Here is a 20631-nt window from a genome sequence, read left to right as displayed (position 1 = left end):
TGAAAAAATTTAGAATTGAAGTGGAACTTCTTATCTTCATGGTGAATATTCACGATCAAAGTATAACTTTTTTTTATCTTCTATGAAAAATTTGGAACAAAACTTTAAATTTTTTCATCTCTTTGAGAAAAATCGGAACTGAATTTAAGAAAATTTAGAATTAAAGTAAAACTTTTTATCTTCATGGAAAATAATCACAATCATAGCGTAACTTCTCCTATCTTCTACGGAAAAATTTAGAACTGAACTTTAAATTTTTTATGTCTTTGAGAAATTATGAACTGAAGTGGAACCTTTTTTCATTTTCATCGGTAAAATTTCGAATTGAGCTATCTTTTTTCTCTTCTTTAAGAAAATTAAGAAGAGAACTTGAACATTTTGTACTTCTTTGAGACAACTCAGAATTAAAGTGTAGCTCCTTATCTTCATGGCGAATATTCACGATCAAAGTTTAACTTTTTCTATCTTCTATGAAAAATTTAGAACAGAACTATAAATTTTTGTCATCTCTTTGAGAAAAATTGGAACTGAATTTAAGAAAAATTAGAAATAAAGTGAAACTTTTTATCTTCATGGAAAATAATCACAATCAAAGTATAACTTTTCCTATCTTCTACGGAAAAATTTAGAACTGAACTTTAAATTTTTTATGTCCTTGAGAAATTAAGAACTGAAATGGAAGCTGTTTCATTTTCATTGGTAAATTTCAGAATTGAGCTAACTTTTTTTTCTTCTTTAAGAAAATTCAGAAGAGAACTTGAACATTTTGCACTTCTTCGAGAAAACTCAGAATTAAAGTTGACCTCCTTATCTTCATGACGAATATTCACGATCAAAGTATAACTTTTCCTATCTTCTATGAAAAATTTGGAACAGAATTTTAAATTTTTTCATCTCCCTGAGAAAAGTCGGAACTGAATTTAAGAAAATTTAGAATTAAAGTGAAACTTTTTACCTGCATTGAAAATAATCACAATCATAGTATAACTTTTCCTATCTTCTACGGAAAAATTTAGAACTGAACTTTAAATTTTTTATGTCTCTGAGAAATTAAGAACTGAAATGGAAGATTTTTATTTTCATTAGTAAATTTCAGATTTGAGCTAACTTTTTTTCTCTTCTTTAAGAAAATTCAGAAGAGCACTTGAACATTTTGCACTTCTTCGAGAAAACTCAGAATTAAAGTGGAGCTCCCTATCTTCATGGCAAATATTCACGATCAAAGTACAACTTTTTCTATCTTCTATGAAAAATTTGGAACAGAACTTAAAATTTTTCATCTATTTGAGAAAAATTGGAACTGAATTTAAGAATATTTAGAATTAAAGTGAAACTTTTTACCTTCATGGAAAATATTCAGAATCATAGTATGACTTTTCCTATCTTCTATGGAAGAATTTAGAACTGAACTTTAAATTTTTTATGTCTTTGAGAAATTAAGAACTGAAATGGAAGCTTTTTTCATTTTCATTGATAAAATTCAGAATTGAGCTAACTTTTTTTCTCTTCTTTAAGAAAATTCAGAAGAGAACTTGAACATTTTGCACTTCTTCGAGAAGACTCAGAGATAAAGTGAAACTTTTTATCTTCATGGAAAATAATCACAATCATAGCATAATTTTTTCTATCTTCTACGGAAAAATTTGGAACAGAAATTTAAATTTTTTATGTCTTTTAGAAATTAAGAACTGAAATGGAAGCTTTTTCATTTTCATTGGTAAAATTCAGAATTGAGCTAACTTTTTTCTCTTCTTTAATAAAATTCAGAAGAGCACTTGAACATTTTGCACTTCTCCGAGAAAACTCAGAATTAAAGTGGAGTTCCTTATCTTCATGACGAATATTCATGATCAAAGTATAACTTATCCTATTATTTACGGAAAAATTTGGAACAGAACTTTAAATTTTTTCATCTCTTTGAGAAAAATCAGAACTGAAAAGTAAAGTTGTGGGTGAAAAAGATGAGTACTTCAACTTGTAAAACGGGTTTAGGATGGATATTAAGAAAAGAACTTGTTCTGAAAAGATATAATAAAGCCTTTTGAAAAGTATTGCTTGATGTAGGGGTATGCAAGAAGCCGTCAAGTAAAGTTGTGGGTGAAAAAGATGAGTACTTCAAGTTGTAAAATTGGTTTATGAAGGATATTAAGAAAAGAACTTGTTCTGAAAAGATATAATAAAGCCTTTTGAAAAGTATTGTTTGATGTTGGGGTATGTAAAAAGGTCGTAAGGTAAAGTTGTGGTAAAAAGGATGAGTACTTCAACTTGTAAAATTGATTTAGAAGGGACATTACTTCAAGAAGTTGTTCTCAAAAGATATAATAAAGCCTTTTGAAAAATATTGCTTAGTGTTGGGGTGTGCAAAAGGCCATAAAGTAAAGTTGGGGGTGAAAAGGATAAGTACTTCAAGTTGTAAAATTGGTTTAGGAGGGACATTAAGAAAGGAATTTGTTCTGAAAAGATATGAAAAAGGCTTTGAAAGTATTGCTTGGTGTTGTGGTATTCAAAAAGCCATAAAGTAAAGTTTTGGGTGAAAAGGATGAGTACTTCAAGTTGTAAATTTGGTTTAGGGAGGACATTAAGTAAAGAACTTGTTCTGAAAAGATATAATAAATCCTTTTGAAAGTATTGCTTGGTTTTTGGGTATGCAAAAAGCCGTAAAGTAAAGTTGTGGGTGAAAAGAATGAGTACTTCAACTTGTAAAATTGGTTTAGGAGTGACAATACGTAAAGAAATTGTTCTGAAAAGATATAATAAAGCCTTTGAAAAGTATTGCTTGGTGTTGGGGCATACGAAAAGCCGTAAAGTAAAGTAGTGGTGAAAAAGATGAGTGCTTCAAGTTGTAAAATTGGCTTAGGAAGGAAATTACGTAAAGAACTTGTTCTGAAAAGATATAATAGAGCCTATTTGAAAAGTAATGCTTGATGTTGCGGTATGCAAAAAGTCGTAAAGTAAAGTTGTGGCGAAAAGGATGAGTACTTCAAGTTGTAAAATTAGTTTAGGAAAGGACATTACATAAAGAGCTTGTTCTGAAAAGATATAATAAAGCCTTTTGAAAAGTATTGCTTGATGTTGGGGTGTACAAAAAGTCGTAAAGTAAAGTTGTGGGTGAAAAAGATGAGTACTTCAACTTGTAAAATGGGTTTAACAGGGACATTACGTAAAGAACTTGTTCTGAAAAGATATAATAAACCCTTTTGAAAAGTATTGTTTGGTGTTGGGATGGTCAGAAAGTTGTAAAGTAAAGTTGTGTGTGAAAAGGATGAGTACTTCAACTTGTAAAATGGGTTTAAGAGGGATATTAAGAAAGGGATTTGTTCTGAAAAGATATAATAAAGCTTTTTGAAATGTGGGGACCCTTCTGTGTCTCAAGTGTACAAAAAAAGTATTAAGAAATGGGGAGGGGGTTCTTTGGGGGCCCCGGGGGGCATTTAGGGGCACTGGGGGGGTCTTTTGGGGGCTCGGGGGGCCTTTGGGGGCCCGGGGGCTCGGGGGGCTTTGGGGGCCTTTGGGGTTGGGGTAGGGGACCTAACAACATTGTTCAAATGGAACTTGTGTATTATAAAGACCACAGAGTTTCACCCCAAATCATCTTCTAAATCCTCTTCTAAAAGCATCTTGTAAAATGTCTCAAACTGTTTCACATAAATCATCTTCTAAAATGTCTCAAACGGTTTCTCCCAAATAATCCCCTAAAATGTCTCAAACAGTTTCGCCCAAATAATCCCTAAACGAAATTTCTGCGTGTTCCTTTTTTTGGCATCCCTGCGCTGTCACATTTGAAATTCCCATGAAACCATTTCCCACGTTAATCTCCTTGTCTCATAGGTGTTCCTAGCTACACTATTATGGCTTCGACAGAATATTAATTTATCTCGGTCACTAAAGACCATTTATCCCTCAGACCTAAAGATCAAAGAAGCCATAATGTTTCTTAATTCCCCTTTCATGAATCAATAATTCACCGTCGATTATGCAAATCAATTTCTAAGAAATTTAGTTCCCCTCTTGTCCTAGTCAATTATGTAATCAATTTCTCAGAAATCCACTTCCACTCGAGTCGATCAATACATTGTTCCCGTTAATGCGCATGTTCAAACTTCGCCCCGGAGTCATTACACCTATAAACAACAAATAAATCGACCTTGAAAAAGGTACTTTAAAGTACCAAATAGTACCTTTTTTTCGGCAATGGTGTAAGCTTCTGTCAGTATTCTATGCCCATATATGGAGTCCCCTTCATATTCATTATGGCCTCCCTACTAATGTCATACCAGTTTTTATTTACATTCTTCGTAAGTTACAAGCCTTTCAGAGACATAAAAAATTGAGCACACTACAAACGAAGCCAATGTAAGACCAACTTAATGAAAAAGTGGATGTTTCCTCTTCCATGAGGAATTTGTGCAACAGCCACTACTTGCATTAAAATAGTTGCATTTTTTAAGGGTTCATACTATTGTGGTATTGGTGCCAATAAGATATTTGGCAGAGACATTGTTGAAGCGCATTATCGTGCGTGCCTATTCGCTGGCATTAAAATTTGTGGGACCAACGCTGAAGTTATGCCAAGTCAATGGGAATATCAGGTATTTGAAACTAAATTTTTTTTTCCGCCCCTCTCTTTCTTTTGCTGAGCACTTGGGACGGCTTGGTGGAGATCGATGTCAAAGTATTTGTTTTTCTTCTGTTCAATTTTCTTATATTTTTCCTATTTTTTTTTAGTATTTCTTTTCTATTTTTGAAACGTCATGTCTAATTAGAACGTATTTACGTATGCTTAATTTTCGAAAGGTCTTTCATTTGTTTTACCTTGGTTTGGTTCAGTCTTATCTCTTTTTCATTACAGCTTACTTCATAAAGATTTTTTCTTGTTCTATGCTACAAATAAAATAAACTAATTACTTAAAAGAATGTTAAATTATAGTAAATAAAAACCTATTCTTATCTACACTTGTTATAACCAGCAGAAATGGCCGAAAAAATTTCGAGTGCGATTTTTTTCCCCGATCACATGTACAGTGAGTGTCATCAGCAGAAATACTCGGATCAAATCCACAATGACGGTCACTTTACATGTGATCGAAATATCCAGTATATTTTGTAAATGTTATTATCACTGTCTGATAAAAGGATTTATCCCTATTTAAACTTTTATTTATCATCATGGAAAGGCAGTGGGGTCTTCGAAATTACCTACTTAGATAAAAATTTGATCTTACTTTCTTCCTCCTTTCTCCAGTTACTAAATACCAAAGAAGTTACTAAATAGTTACAAATAGTTACTAAAGAAGTTACAAAGAAGTTACTAAATACCAAAATACCAAAGAAGATAATAATAATACACGGTCAACATCTAATAGTACTTTAACTTGGCCGTGAATAATAATTTAAACACTAGAGCCTTTATTCTCAGCATCTCTTCAAATAGTAGATGATGCCTGGCTCCATGGCCGTATCCAGGGGGGCTATGATGCTTGCAACCCCAGCCAGGTTGTCCCTTTTGTAAGTCCCTCCTGAGCATAAATCTTGGATATGGCCCTGTTTGGCTCATTATGCTCTGCTATATTTTACAATAGAAAAGAGCATGTGCAACTCTTAAGAGTGAAAACTGGCTCTAGTGCCCACAAAAACTATCAACGCCATCTAGCGTTTGGTTATACTTGGCTTTTTTTCAAACTGCTTAGCGTGGACTGAGACCAGCAATTATTAATGCCCTAATTTTACCAATTATACTACTTAAATTAATTATTCTTACTTTTACAATGGAAGAAATGCCAAGTGTAGCCAAACGCTCAATGGCGTAGATATTTTTTATAATTTTCTTAGTTCTTCCCTGTTTTCGAGTTGTTTAGTTTAGGTGAAATGGGACCCAAAATAAAGGAGAAGAATCCTGAGCTCAGCTTGGATTTCGTGAAAATAGAAACGAGATGCTCGATGAGAAACTTGCATGATCTTGAAGCTGATAATAATATGTAGCAAATCTTGATACTTATTATAGAAAGTGAGACGTATTTCAGAGTAAATTTTTTGAGCAGCAGAAGGTTTGCGTCACCCACCACCGTCATCGTTGCTATATTTGATACTTTTTAACGTACACAGCTGTTTAGCTTATAGAAATCTATGTCCTATTAAGGTTGGTCCGTGCGAAGGAATCACCGCCGCTGACGATCTTTGGGTATCGAGGTATATTTTACATCGTGTTGCTGAAGATTTTGGAGTAAACATATCTCTCGACTGTAAGCCAATGGCTGGTCCATGGAATGGATCAGCAATGACACCTAATTTTTCAACAAAAGCTATGAGAGACGATAATGGTATTTTGTGAGTATTTTTTTCTTTTGAGCTCTTGCTCTAAGGTCTAAGATATTGGGATTTGTGTTTCCATTATTGACGTTTTGTTTTTGTTTCAATTCATGTTCTTTGTTTTAGTATTTCCATTATTATTGCATTGACTCAAGTCATTTTCCATCTGCACATTTAGCTGATAAATGTTAAACTTGTCAAGAAAAATTTTATAAGAAAACCCTCTTGACAACCTATTTGGACATACTGCGTTTCGATTTATTTCAATACAGTTACAATATTGCCCAACATTTTCGCCTTAATACCCATAGGTTTATTAGTTGTAGTAGTAGCACCAGTAAGTATAGCAGTAGCAGTAGGAGCACAGTTAATAGTAGTAGTCTAAGCTTTAATAGCAGTAGTTGTAGGAGTATAATCGTTAGTATTATGATGCAAATATTGTCATTTGGTTAGTTCAACATCCTCCACAACAAGCGTGGTAAGTTTTAATTTCACGCATAAAACTGTTCCAAGATATTGCTTTTATGCCCTTTTGACAACCTGCATACGGATGGCAGGTTGTCATCCGTACAACAGAATTATTCTATGAAAATTTCACCTTCATACCTTCTTTGGTTGTGGATTTTGAGCTAAACAGAAGACACTGTGTGTATTCATTTAATGCTGCTTCTACTGTTACTGTAACTAACGACACTAATGGCATTAAGTTGAAACTTCTAGTGAACGTTTAGGAGGCATTTCAATTAAATGAAAAATATTTATGCATGTAGGTATTAAAAGGGTATATACTACCACTAGAAAGTCATTCAATCGAGGAAAGTCAACTTAAATGTTGAGAAACTGCTTCTAGGTATAGCCACGACCTCTGAACATGAAAAAGAGTAGTGCATGAAAGCCGCATGTCTTAGTCGTTAAATCCTGTACTCTTCGTTGATTTTGAATAATACTTTTCCCACTGCTCTCAATAAAGTTGCTGATGCATGGAGTGTAGCATTTATATGATAGGCCAAGAGGATAAAAAAATTCAATATTCTTCGCTGTTTGAAAGATGCATAGCCAATGGCCTGTCTTCAAAGTCGATGGACTGCTATTAACAATGATTAGGGTATTGTTAACACTTGGAATTTTTCAATGAAGTCCGATGGTATGCAATAGGACTTGTACTGGGACATGTATGGATCCATACTAAATACGCTGATTATTTGGTTTGTGTTCATGGTGCTAGGTCTAGTAGAACACTGCCGTCGGATGTGATTTCCCAATAGGTTTCAAATTGACTCAATGATATTAGCGTGATACTCTCAGTCAAAGCATCGGCTTATTTGAACTCTAAACGTACATTCTCTGTTCGTATTAGATTCTTATCCTAGGCCTCAAACATGTTCCAAATGATAACACTATGATTTTTTGAAATCATTGAATCGGCTTTTCCATTTTCGAACAACTGGGAATCGTAATATAGGGATTGCATGGTCAACTCATACCGAGTTCTATAGGATTTTTTGTTAAATGATAGAGTGTACAGCGGAATACCATTCACTTTGCACACAAGGCTAGATAGACCGAAAAAATTAAAATCATGGGGGATGCAGTCCAGGATCCAACGGAACTGCCACTCTTCACAAAGGTCAAAGCGAGTTTTGATGGGATTTCTCCATTGATAAATAATGAATCGGTATAACTACGAGACCCGGTGGCAATATGACGTTGATTGGTGATCGTATTGGGGACAAGAAGTTTAATGTTGTTGCCATGGCTCTTAGCTTTTTCACTGCCAATGCAACAGAGCTCATAACCTGTTGTTTTCGGACATGAAGAATTGCCGATGTGATAATGACATTTGCATCGGGTGCTGCAGGAAGTGTTTTTATCAAAATGAAATTCGATGGGGCTAGTTGCAACTTTATGTCAATCTTGACATTGGGGGGTATCCATTGGGATATTTTGAATATCTTAGGATTTAATTTTCCAACTAAATGATACTCCTGGGTCACTGCAGTAGTCAACTCACCGTCAAGTATCAACACCTGATCTGATCGATATTCATAGCTCAATGACTGTCCTCTCAACTCCTTATATGCCTTTGGTGTCATCATCATAAATTGTATGTAGCTTGCATAGTTGGATAAATTATTGCTAGTGCTCACCAATGTTCCATTAATAAATATATTAATTTGTTTGAACAGGTTGTGTAGAATACAGTTTTCGTAGGATAGACCATCGGCAGCAGCTGGAGTTGTATTATCTGACTTTTTATTCACCGCAACATTTAAATCAATAAATGATGATGACAAATCAATGAAATAGTTTTCATCGGAAAATATCTGAAAGTGTATATTTTCCGAGAGGGGTTGCTGGGGGTGAAATTGTTCATAGTATTCATACTTGACACTGACATTTACATTTTCAGCATTGAACAGATTCAATGAGGAACTGATTAATGGATGTGATTCCTTGTGGGGGAGATAGGTAGTCATAAGAGAAAAAATCTTTCTTTGGTCTAACCATATTTTCCTTCTACATCTTTTCTGCGTCATCTTATTCATCGAAGTCCTTATTGATGTCTTTCACTTCCCACCTGGGTAGAGACTGATGAGCTAATGATACCTAAACATCCTTTTCAATCCCTTATCATTTTTTTGAGATTTTAATTTCTCAACAACGGCTGTTAGTGAAGATATAATATTTTCCTTAACACTATCGATGAAATTGTTACCCGACCCCCAGTCCTGTAGTGTTGAGGCAGCAAAATATGATGCAGCAGGTACAAGATATTTTCTGGCAAGGGGTAGTGCAGAGCAGAATAGCCTAGCAAACCAGCTACCAAGACCAAAGCCAGACATTGTAGCGCGCCCATTGTAGTAGGCCAATCCATGATCTATTTGACGTGGACTCAGAGCACCAACATAGCAATTGATATCAGGACAGACAAATGGAATTCTTCTATTGTTCATTTTAGGTTGTGCTGGTGGTGTCGCCGACGATGGGTCGAAAATGACATGTAATCACTTCTAAACCTTTTGTTATTGCTAGAAGATCACCCAATTCACTTTTTAGTGTTAACTGACAGAGTTCCAAATATGAAGTGTTTACAGGAACATACTGAAGATGCTTTATATTATAGTGATGAACAAGTTCATTGGTTGTTTTTCGTTCACAAACACGTAGGAGGGGGACAGTTGAATTACCAACTCTCGATGTTTTCACAAAGCATACATACATAAATATGCAAGACTCCAAGGTAAAACCAGGTGGATAATCAGTAAAAATGACATGATCGATCCCTCGAACAGTGCCAGAATTTTTCCCATTGATCATTTTATGTTTAAAGCCAAGAACATCTCTCAAATTATCATTGAGATGAATTATTTCAGCGTCAACAGATGAGGTAATGTAAATCTTATCTTATTCCATTGAATAATTAAAATGGAATGTACTATTCCTACGATATGAGATTTTTCTATTGATTGTACGACACAAATCGGTCATACTATCATATTCTATATATTTCAATTTAACATGCGGATATCACTAGATTTAAGTGCTTCAACCCATTCGTACTCGACAAAGAGTGACCAATCAAATGGTATAACTTTTATATCGTACACACGATCCTTTCTCAGAATTTCATAGGTATTTTTGAAAATACAGTCGACAAGAGCCACTTCATACTTTTCGTCATCAAATTCAATGGCGGGGGAGAGTTTCGTCCAAAAATTACTTGTTTTATTCAAGTCATTGTAGAGGGGATCGGAAACGTTGGACATAAATGTTACATAGAAATCATTGGGCATTGTCAATATCTTCAATACCGATCCAAGAATCAAAATCAGAGTTATATCCTAGCCACCGAACAAGTAGCTGTTTCTTACCCCTGCGAATACGAGTCTTTAATATCTTTTCAATTTGATAAATTTCACTATTATTTTTAACTTTTTGTAGTTCATGGTCATAAAAGCCGCCGACAATCTCTTTATCTTTGGTATCGCGCAATCGATAAGTTATGGGTTTAGTGTCTAGGTTTTTGTCCACTTTAAAAAAATCTGTGGACCACAAGTAATTGCCCTCTTCAAAAACATTAGTTGTTCTATTAATTCGAACAGTATCACCAACATTGAATTTATTTTTCTTCTTGACAATTGTTTCATTGGAATACTGTTTAAGAAAAGTGTCAATTGTATCATGATCAGAATGATGAACTTCCGTTGGTGTTGAGTTGGACAATGATCGATGAGGTCGTTGATTATAAATCAACATGATTTTATCTAAATCATGAATAAAGGCAGATGTATTTTTCAATGTACAATATCTTGAAATTAATAGTCAAATATTTCTTATCAATCGTTCGGCCAGTGCAGCCTCTATAGGACTATGACGATGATAGAGCAGTTTATTATATTTCATTAGTACTTTTGCAACATGGGGATTAACAAATTCACTAACGCGATTTGTTTGAATTTTTTTATACGAATCCTGTTCGAGAATACCTTCAATGGCCTGAGCTACTTAAACGCCTCTCTTTGACTGAAATGAAATGGTATATGCATAACGACTGTAAAAACTGATTTCAAGTATATTGAGCTTTACCGTATGTTCTGACGTCTCTGAAACTCATCTATAGTTTTAAGTGATATGCTTGCATTATATGCAGGGGGAAAAAGGCTTTAGTTTTTCGATAATGATTAGCACGAAGCCTCTGATTTCTATGCAGAGTGTAACTTGTTTCATTTTGTAGATAGTCTTGTACAGTTTTAGTATGAACACGAGTGACTTTGGAAAGAGTGGTGGGGAACTTAAACTTCCCGCTTCACCAATATTTTCATAAACACGTTTCAGAACTTCAACCATTTTGAACGTAATCACGTAGCATAATGTCCGCTGCCCTTTGGTATACTAGTGCCTGATGGGGGTGGTGACGTTGACTTTATACGTCTTCGCTATTGTCTGGCTATCAGCGGTATGCTCCTCCTCATTGTCAAATCAATTTTTTTACTAGGTGTGCTAGTTTTTTCCAAGATTGATTTAAAATATTTTTCTTCTTCTTGTTCATATTTTAATGGTGTTGACGATGAGTGTGCATGTTCATTTAATTTTTTTAGAATTTGCCTATTGCTAATAAGGGTTTTGGGAAAGTTTAATGTATTTAGAAAGTTGTATAAATGACCGTCAAATGATAATAGTCCTTCACGATTTGTAACCATGTCGTATATTTAATCACGTAGATTATAGCTCTTGCCCTGAATTATAATCCCTTTCCCATTGCTCTCAACTTGAATATGATCTTGACCACTTTCCATGAGATATGCTATAAGTCGTTTACTTTGTTCACGATATGAGTGCGGCATTAGATTTCCAATGCTCGACACTATTGAATCCAAGTCCTCCTTCTTTAATTGTGTTCCACCAGCGATAGCAGAAGAAGAATCTTGAGGAGATGATTCTTTTTTGTGATCAATACAACTGACCTTCGCACGATAAGGCTTATGCTTGTCCACTCGGAAAAGTGCATCTTGAAGTGAAAGCAGTTTTTTATCATCCTCAATATTCTCGTTGTCAATGAATTTACTCAGATTGTCCTCAAAGTGTTCCACGGGTGAGAGAGCGAGTTCTATTGGAGTCAATTTATAGGGTTTAGCCATCTAGAGAAAACTGTTTACAAGTCCTGCAATTATTGGCAGTAAAAGTGTGAAAAAGCTACCTCCCGCTTGAAGAAGACGTTTCCTTTTAAAATTCTTTCCTTTCTTTTTAGAGGAGAATGTACGTACAATGGAACGATGTTGCTTCACCTGTTGCTTAACTACTTCTGGCAATTGAACATTACCCTCGGTCAAATTTAAACAAAGTTCAGATATTAGATTAATGAAATCATTGTCAATACCATATTTGAGTATTGCTTTTCTAAGCTGAGGTTTTGAAGTGCTTAGAACTGAAAACAAGTGCCTATTTTCATGTAGTTTCTTCAGTTTCATGATGGCAACTAATAGCATTTCTTACTGCTCACGGGGAGATATACTGTAATTTCATTGTCAAAAATATCTGTGACAACACGCAGATCCTCGGGTGTATTTTGATTTACATCCAATAGGACGTAGCCGTAGGGTTTATTAGTTGCCTGATTGTACATTGAAAGTAGAAAAGTAGAAAGTAGGCAGTTGAACATTGCCCTCGCTCAAATTTAAGCAAATTTCAGATATTAGATTAATGAAATCAATGTCAATACCATGTTTGAGTATGGTTTTTCTAAGTGGGGGTTTTGAAGTGCTTAGAACGGAAAAAAATGTCTATTTTCATGTAGTTTCTTCAGTTTCATGATGGCAACTAATAGCATTTCTTACTGCTCACGGGGAGATATACTGTAATTTCAGTGTCAAAAATATCTGTGACTACACGCAGATCCTCGGGTGTATTTTGATTTACATCCAATAGGACGTAGCCGTAGGGTTTATTAGTTGCCTGATTGTACATTGAAAGTAGAAATTTAGGTGCACCGGGGTATATTTGTTTATTGAGGGTTATTAGTGAGCTAGAATGACGAACAACTCTGTGGATGATATAGTAGGTGCAGTTCAATGCAATTGTTCACATACATTTGCTCTGATGAAAGAGGTTGTGTAGAACTAGAGTAACAGAAATCTGTTCATGATGAAAGCGAAGAGTGAACAGTTGTAGCATTTCCTTGGACCGTTGTTCAGTGGATTCATCTAAATCGTCAATAATCAGCCAAGAGTTTGGTTCAATAATTTTGAAAATATCAAGTCCCTGAATGAATTGTATCTGCACCAACCCTGATATGGGAATTGCTTTTATTTTATCGTATGACTCCTTCCAAATACTTTAACAATAGTAGATTTTTTTCGGCTTTTCCACAAACATTTTATCGCAATTTTTAATTATTTTAGTTAAGAGTGTTGTTTTGCCTGACATTGATGGACTGCAGAGAAACGATCTGAATGGTGTTTTAAATTGATACATGTTCCATTCAACAGTTCACCTATAACTAACTGTAGACTATAGATGTATAATGACTAAATAATTTCCCTATTAATACTAGTCCGTTCAAGAATAATGAGAAGAACAAAATCAATAAAGAATCATATTTTCTTTCATTATACATAAAAGTAATAACACCTTATGAATAATACATTGAACATCATAATAGCACATTAAACAAGAAAAATACACTTTTTTTTAATTTATTTATAATAAAAAATACAACATTTATTTTACATAATTACTAGAAAAAACACTTTAATAAATACACTTTTTTTTAAATTTATTTATAAAAAATACAACATTCATTAAAATATACACACTGCAAATAATATCACATTTTTTTATTTACAACATTTTTATTTTGAAATGGGGTTCCCCCTGGGGGGACGGCCCTTGCTGTGGCCAAAGGCCGAGGTCGGCCACTGCGGTGGCCAGGAAGCGCCACGGGGCGGCCGAGAACTGCCGCGGGGCCCGTTGTGGCAGGCCGGGGTGGGGGGAGGCATTAAATAATTTTAAAGAGTGGAATTTATGAAGAAGAAGAAACTGCTCTGCCTTGCACACATACACACACACATATTGAAAATTGTTTGTGATAAAAAGAGAAAAAAAAATTTAAAACACCCAACACCTACCACCCAAATACCCACCTTGTAATATTAACGAATTTAAGTTAATTTTTGTAGACCGAGTTGTTTTCTGTACTCTACACATTCAACTCGGTCTGAGATTAAAAAATGACCGTGTGGTAGTACCTTCAAACCATCCTCAAGTACATAGACTTTGTCCGATATGGCCGACATGGCGGTTTTCTCAACTCTAACTGTGTAGTTTTTAAATTGTAAAGAGCGAATCGCTATGATTTTCGCTCTTGGGACTAAACTACTTTCCATACAGTTTCAATAAACACTCATATCGAAATTATTTTTTACAAAGTGTGTAGGTACCCCCTTGAAAATTTGTTTTATATCCTTGTTGTGCGTTTCCACACAGTATACCTTCGGCCCAGGAAACACACCACTGGATATCAGATCGCAACCCGTTTCAGATTTTAATACTTGATTTGGGGCCTGGCCTTTCACTAGCTCTGGATATAGGGATTCATTCCAATAGATGTAGTCCATTCACGAGCTAGTGCAATCGCTCTGCTCATAATTATTCGACAAATATTACCATTAGGCTGCTGCCAGGTGGACGTTAGCTTTCTTAATATTCACCTTAGCTTTTCCCTCCATTGTTCATTTTACCTCGCTGTCATTATAATATGATTACAGCATGAGTTTTTTAGATAAAGCCGTAATTACAGACTCATTTCCAATATTTTTATTTAAAATAATGTTTTTTTTCTTACGATGTAGGAGCACCATATCAGAGTCTATGATTGTGAACAATGTGAAGTTTTGGATCCGCAATGATTCGAGCACAATCTTTGGGATTGATTACAATGTCACATCGAGTTCTGTTTCGTACGCTTTCGCAATTTTTACCGAAGGCTGAGTTCAAAATGAGTTTATAGACTTCTTTTTCAACCTTCGTTTTCGCTTGTGAACGCTTACTGACAAAGGTGTCAATAAACGTTTTCATGTAAGGCTTTTGATCAAATTGGAGGGCTCTATGAATCTTTGTGACCTTGAAACCATTGGATACCATCCATTTCAATAATACGTGATGAACAACGATATTCTGTTTCGGGTTGAGGTCGGCAATTAGTTTTTGCTTTGAAGGTACCCAGTGCATACTCTTATCCTCTACTAAAGATAAATTGTAGGGGCTCAGAGAGTCCCTACCCACCGGTATATTTATGCACGGAAAAACAAAGTCTTTTACCGAGTCATGGATTTCAATGGGTACTTCACCGTCAATTTCAAAAAACCATCCCTGTGTCCCATTCTCCTCAGTGCTAGCAATGTCGGGGAAATTCAAAGCACATGAATGGTTAAGCCATTTATAATTGCCACACGGCAAACAGTAGTGAGACATTGCCGATGGGTAAAGGGAATTCATATAAAAAAAACTGCGTCTAACTTTTCATCGGTGTGCTGTCCGGTCGGATCAGTTTTTATGATACGGTCCCCGTGAAAAACATACCAGCCCCTCATTGATCTCTCTACAAACAGATGCTGATCCACATCGGTGATCCTACCTATTTCTTCTTTGCTGATTTTAAGTATCAAGTCCATCACCAGAAGAGAAGTGGAAAAATAATACCCTAAATCCAACCCAAATTACCCATAGATTTTATCCGTATTTTTGCACACAATGTCCAGAAGAGTAAGTACGTCACTGGCCAAGTATAGTTTAAAATAATCCCACCCATTTTTACATCCAACCTTTGCCCAAACCTTCTTAACAAATTAATAATCGCTAGTGGTACACCCACTCTCAGTAAAAGAATTGTAAAAAGCTTCAATGGGCGGTAATGACACCTCATCTAGCCTCGAGGCAGAGTTGTAATAATCATATACAAATATGCTCTTACACGTTAATAAATCATACATTTCATCATCGGGGAAGCGCTGTTTAAGGAGGGGGAAGCTATCAAAATCGACACTTTTCTGTACCTGAATCAATTGACTTATGGATTTGGGGAAGAAGCTGAAAGAGTCTAAAAAACTGATTTTATTCAGGCACGTGTTACCCTTTTCAACGGTTTTCGATAGTAATTCTAGCAGCAGTAGCTTTTCCGATGATTTGGGTATGATATTATGAGAACAAGAACAATCTATCCATGGGTCATTTACAACTACCCCCTTGGTAATGCGGGCCAACGCCGGTAAAATAAACTTTAAGTCGTAATTGGAATTGTGTATAAAAACCGGTACGAAATATTACTATATAAGGTTTAAATTGCACGACTGATGTGCAACCCCTCTAAACTTACTCCCCCTGGATGTAATTTCCTGCCACAAATGATCATGGTCGATCACCTTCCTCCTCACCCCAGTCCCAACACCATCATCAAATTCTCCCTTGCAAACCCAGCATATTTTAGGATTTTTAATGGCCAATCTGTCATTGGTGATAGGACCATAGGACAGTTTGTGTAAAGAAGGTGCGAAATTGAACCATTCACTGTTTTAATTAGACTGACCAATGCCGAGTGCATGCAGTCGTTGCCGCCCAACGACTCAACTACATCCAGCACTTGCATGGTATTACTGGACTCTCGTTGTGCATGAGTGTGAGACCCCTATGGCTTCGTGTATTTCAAAATGATTTGGATTTGACGAATGGTATACGTCTGTGAGTTTCGCTTTGCAGTCTAAAGCGATCTTATTGCTCTGCAGGAGCGTGTTCTGGAAATTCTTAAAACGTAAGACCGTTCTATCTCCACTTACCGTTTCCACAGCCTGGTATCCATGACGTTTACAGTGTTTCATATGATGTTTTAACTTTAAATCAGTCCAAAATCGGGACAGGCATGTTGGACAATAGTGACGTGCACTCTGTTTCTTACCTCCCCCCAAATCCTACTGATATATGTAATTGGATTAAAATGTCCAATTGAATCTGGGTCTGTAGGTGGTTTTTATAGAATCCAAACCGAATGCCCTACTGAATCAATTGCCCGAACTCTCACTGGAAATAATAAACCCTTCTTATCAGAACGTTGAACCTTCTTATGTTCTATTTCATATGGCAACACCGTGACACCAATCTTTAAATGTGCTTTAGCCCGCTATAAAATATGTATTTTTTTTAATGTCACGGGAAATTGACCATTTAAACAATTAAAATCTACTATTGGAAACTTTGACCCCTCCATACCATTAACTGCTAATTCATCCAACTTTTTCTTAGAGGCATTATCGCGCAGAGGTCTATAGGCGCCGGTCAAAAATGCATACTTGAAACACTGTAACCTCGCATCAAAACAGATTCGTTGTATCCCCCTACATCCCTCTAAATCTGAATGATATTTTAGAACTATAGAACCCTGTCACTCCCTACCACCTCTTAAAATAAAATCCTTTTTTAAATCTACAAATTAACCTTTAAACTCTCAATAAATAAAACCACTGACCCGCTACCACCCTCTTTATAATTATCCATTTTAGTTTAATGCTATTAACCCAATCTAAAAAAAACCTCCTCATAATTTGATAAATGCGGGCGAATTGCCAACATCTCTGTGTGCAAGTATTTTGAATACAGCTCGCTCGCATTTTCATTTAAAAAAATATTTTTAGTGCAATTGATGATTTTAAACTGACCCCTACCCCCCACACCCCCATCTGTTGTTCAACAAGGGATCGAATCTTGTTAACATATGAATGGGTAACGTCTAGGGGATATGTTATCATATCCCCTGACACTAAAGAGTTAAAGGGGTCCCCGAATTTGGCACAGTAGACTTTTGTGTGGTGCAAGGCAGAGTTGGAACGAAACAAATCTAGCAGTGAGGATACTTGTGATGATGTTCTATCATTACTAGTACTACTACTGGTATCATTAACAAGAATGCTGGGGGTGGCATAGAATCGTCAATAGCACCATCCCCAGTATGTTCATTTGCATTGGTTGGACGTGGCATGAAATCGCCCAGGTTACTTAATATGTCTTCCAGGGTGTTTGGGGATAGCTGATCAAGCCAGCTTGTATTATCTTGTGACGGAATTTCTTTATGAGGACCCGTTTTAGATGCAATAGTATTACTACTAACATCACCTAAATGCTCTCTCATAAATCTGTATGTCCATTCCGGGTCCTCCACCATGTCTATGTCACAAGTTAGATCATCTAGGCTGGCCATGTCCCCAAAACAATCATTTAGAGAACACCTATGCCATTCCATATTATCAATAACTAGAGTAAGCTCATCCCTAAACTCCGTTGGTGGTGATACAATGATTGGTTCAAGTCCACTAAAAATAGGTGCTTCATGACTTGATGGTGATGGTGGAGCTAATTCATTAATCTATAGAAAAAAGGGTTTATTTTCCATGTGAAATATACAATATTTTATAAAGTTAAAAAGACTATGTCAATTTTTCACCTCACCCTCAAAACTTAATTCCCCCTCCCAGTATTATATTGAGTAAATACTCGCCCCCCCCACCCCCCTCACCCAATATAAATTAGTCAAATATAGCTTGATCAATTTTATATTTCACCATTTTTTATGATATTATTTTAACTAAAAATATTTGAGCAGAAGAAAGTCTGATACATGTTCACTAGTTGCTATAACACACACACACACAACACAACACAACGTTTGACTAATAGCAACAAAATATAATAGAAAAAAAATTTGTCGAGGGGTTAGCTTTAGCTCAGTAAGAAGTGGTAACCTATTTTCCCAATGAACCATTTCGTTATAGTACCACTGGCGTGTTTACCGGGTACTAAATAAGTACCAAAAGTCATGTAGCAAAGTTATGGTTTTCTTCCCCACCCCTCTTTTCTACAACACCCCTTTATAAAGTTAAAAGACTACCAATTTTTCACCCCACCATCAAAACTTAATTTCCCCTCCTAGCTTTATATTGATTAAATACCTCCCCCCCACCCCCCTCACCCAATATAAAGTAGTCAAATATAGCTTGATCAATTTTATATTTCAACATTTTTTAGGAAATTATTTTAACTGAAAATATTTGAGCAGAAAAAAGTCTGATACATATTCACTAGTTGCTATGACACACACACACAAAACAACACAACGTTTGGATAATAGCAATAAAATACATTTAAAAAAATATCTGTTGAGGGGTTAGCATTAGCTCAGTAAGAAGTGGTAAACTATTTTTCCAATGAACCATTTCGTTATAGTACCACTCGCGTGTTTACCGGGTACTAAATAAGTACCAAAAGTCATGTAGCAAAGTTATGCTTTTCTTCCCCACCCACCTTTTCGAAAACATCTCTTTATAAAGTTAAAATACTACCAATTTTTCACCCCACTCTCAAAACTTAATCCCCCCTCCTAGCATTATATTGAGTAAATACTCACCCCCCCCTCAAACAATATAAAGTAGTCAAATATAGCTTGATCAACTTTATATTTCACACTGAAAGTATTTTTTTTTACTTTGCTACATGTATGCCATCTCTGAACCGAATGTAAAAGTTAAATGATATGCAAGTTGTTTAAAAAGGAATTTGCAAATCGAAATTGTGACTGTGCTATAAAGTTGAAAACTACCTAATAAATGTAGCTTACCGTGGAAGTTAGAGGTAGCTAGGTAGAAACTATTCGTGGTGCGAAATGGATCACGCTATCCCTCCTCAAGTTCATGCTTCCGTGCTTGTCCGTGTCAATAGTGCCAGTCTCGCCATCGAGCTTTGGTCGCTTTTGTTCAGGAAGACTTTGACCATCAACCCCCTTGAATAAAAATTAATTTTCAGCTTTTCACTAGCAATATTGGACTAAATCAACCTAAAACACATTGAAAAAAAAGAACGTTATTTCAACATATGATAAAAGAAAAAAAAGAAAAAATTTTAACTATTGGTTACGTTTTATAGTTATTCAGAATATTCAATGTGGCGTTGCACCCCTCCTACCTCTCCAAAGCCCACACCAAATACAATAACGATAATGTTTGTATTTAAAGGAGAAGTATTGTTCAATTATAGTCTTAAAAACGAGATATTTCTGTAAGGTACATAAGAAACATTTAGAGCCAAATAGCCTATACCTGTATGGAATGCCATAAAACTTATTTTTAAATAAGATACATGAAAAAATAAATACAATTTTGATTATTTACTTTATCTATTATTTATCCAGAATATTAATGATGGGGATTGCACCCTTCCCACCACCCCAAAGCCCACTCCAAATACATTAATGATATTGTTACTATTTAAAGGAGACATATTGTTCAATTATAGTCTTAAAAACGAGATATTTCTGTAAAGCACACAAGAAAAATTTAGAGTCAAATAGCCTATACCTGTATGGAATGCCATAAAACACATTTTTAAATACGATGCATGAAAAAAAAAAAAATACAATTTTGATTATTTACTTCATCTATATTTATTCAGAATATTAATGGTGGGGTTGCACCCCTCCCACAACCCCAAAGCCCACTCCAGATACATTAACGATATTGTTTGTATTTAAAGGAGATGTATTGTTCAATTATAGTCTTAAAAACGAGATATTTCTGTAAGGTACATAAGAAACATTTAGAGCCAAATAGCCTATACCTGTATGGAATGCCATAAAACACATTTTTAAATACGATACATGAAAAAAAAATTTGATTATTTACTTCATCTATTATTTATTCAGAATTATAATGGTGGGTAGCGCCCCCACCTCTCCCAAAAACCAAAGCCCACTCAACACATTAAAACACTTACACTAAGTTATTAGATTAA

General features: G+C 35.4%; 1 protein-coding gene across 1 annotated transcript in view; it reads left to right on the top strand.

Moving 5' to 3' along the window:
• Positions 1-20631, top strand: part of LOC148943370 (glutamine synthetase-like) — a 92130-nt gene that overhangs the window by 46583 nt on the left and 24916 nt on the right. Inside the window, exons 5-6 of the mRNA XM_089101616.1 lie at positions 4449-4589; positions 6137-6324. Coding sequence (XP_088957742.1) covers positions 4449-4589; positions 6137-6324 — 329 coding nt within the window. The remainder of the gene's footprint in view (positions 1-4448; positions 4590-6136; positions 6325-20631) is intronic.

Source organism: Artemia sp. Qi Xiang Cuo, chromosome 15 (genome assembly GCF_049724085.1).
Source record: "Artemia sp. Qi Xiang Cuo chromosome 15, ASM4972408v1, whole genome shotgun sequence".
In the NCBI taxonomy this organism is placed as follows: domain Eukaryota; kingdom Metazoa; phylum Arthropoda; class Branchiopoda; order Anostraca; family Artemiidae; genus Artemia; species Artemia sp. Qi Xiang Cuo.
Note: the sequence above shows the minus strand (reverse complement) of the source record. Positions and strands in the feature narration are given on the sequence as shown.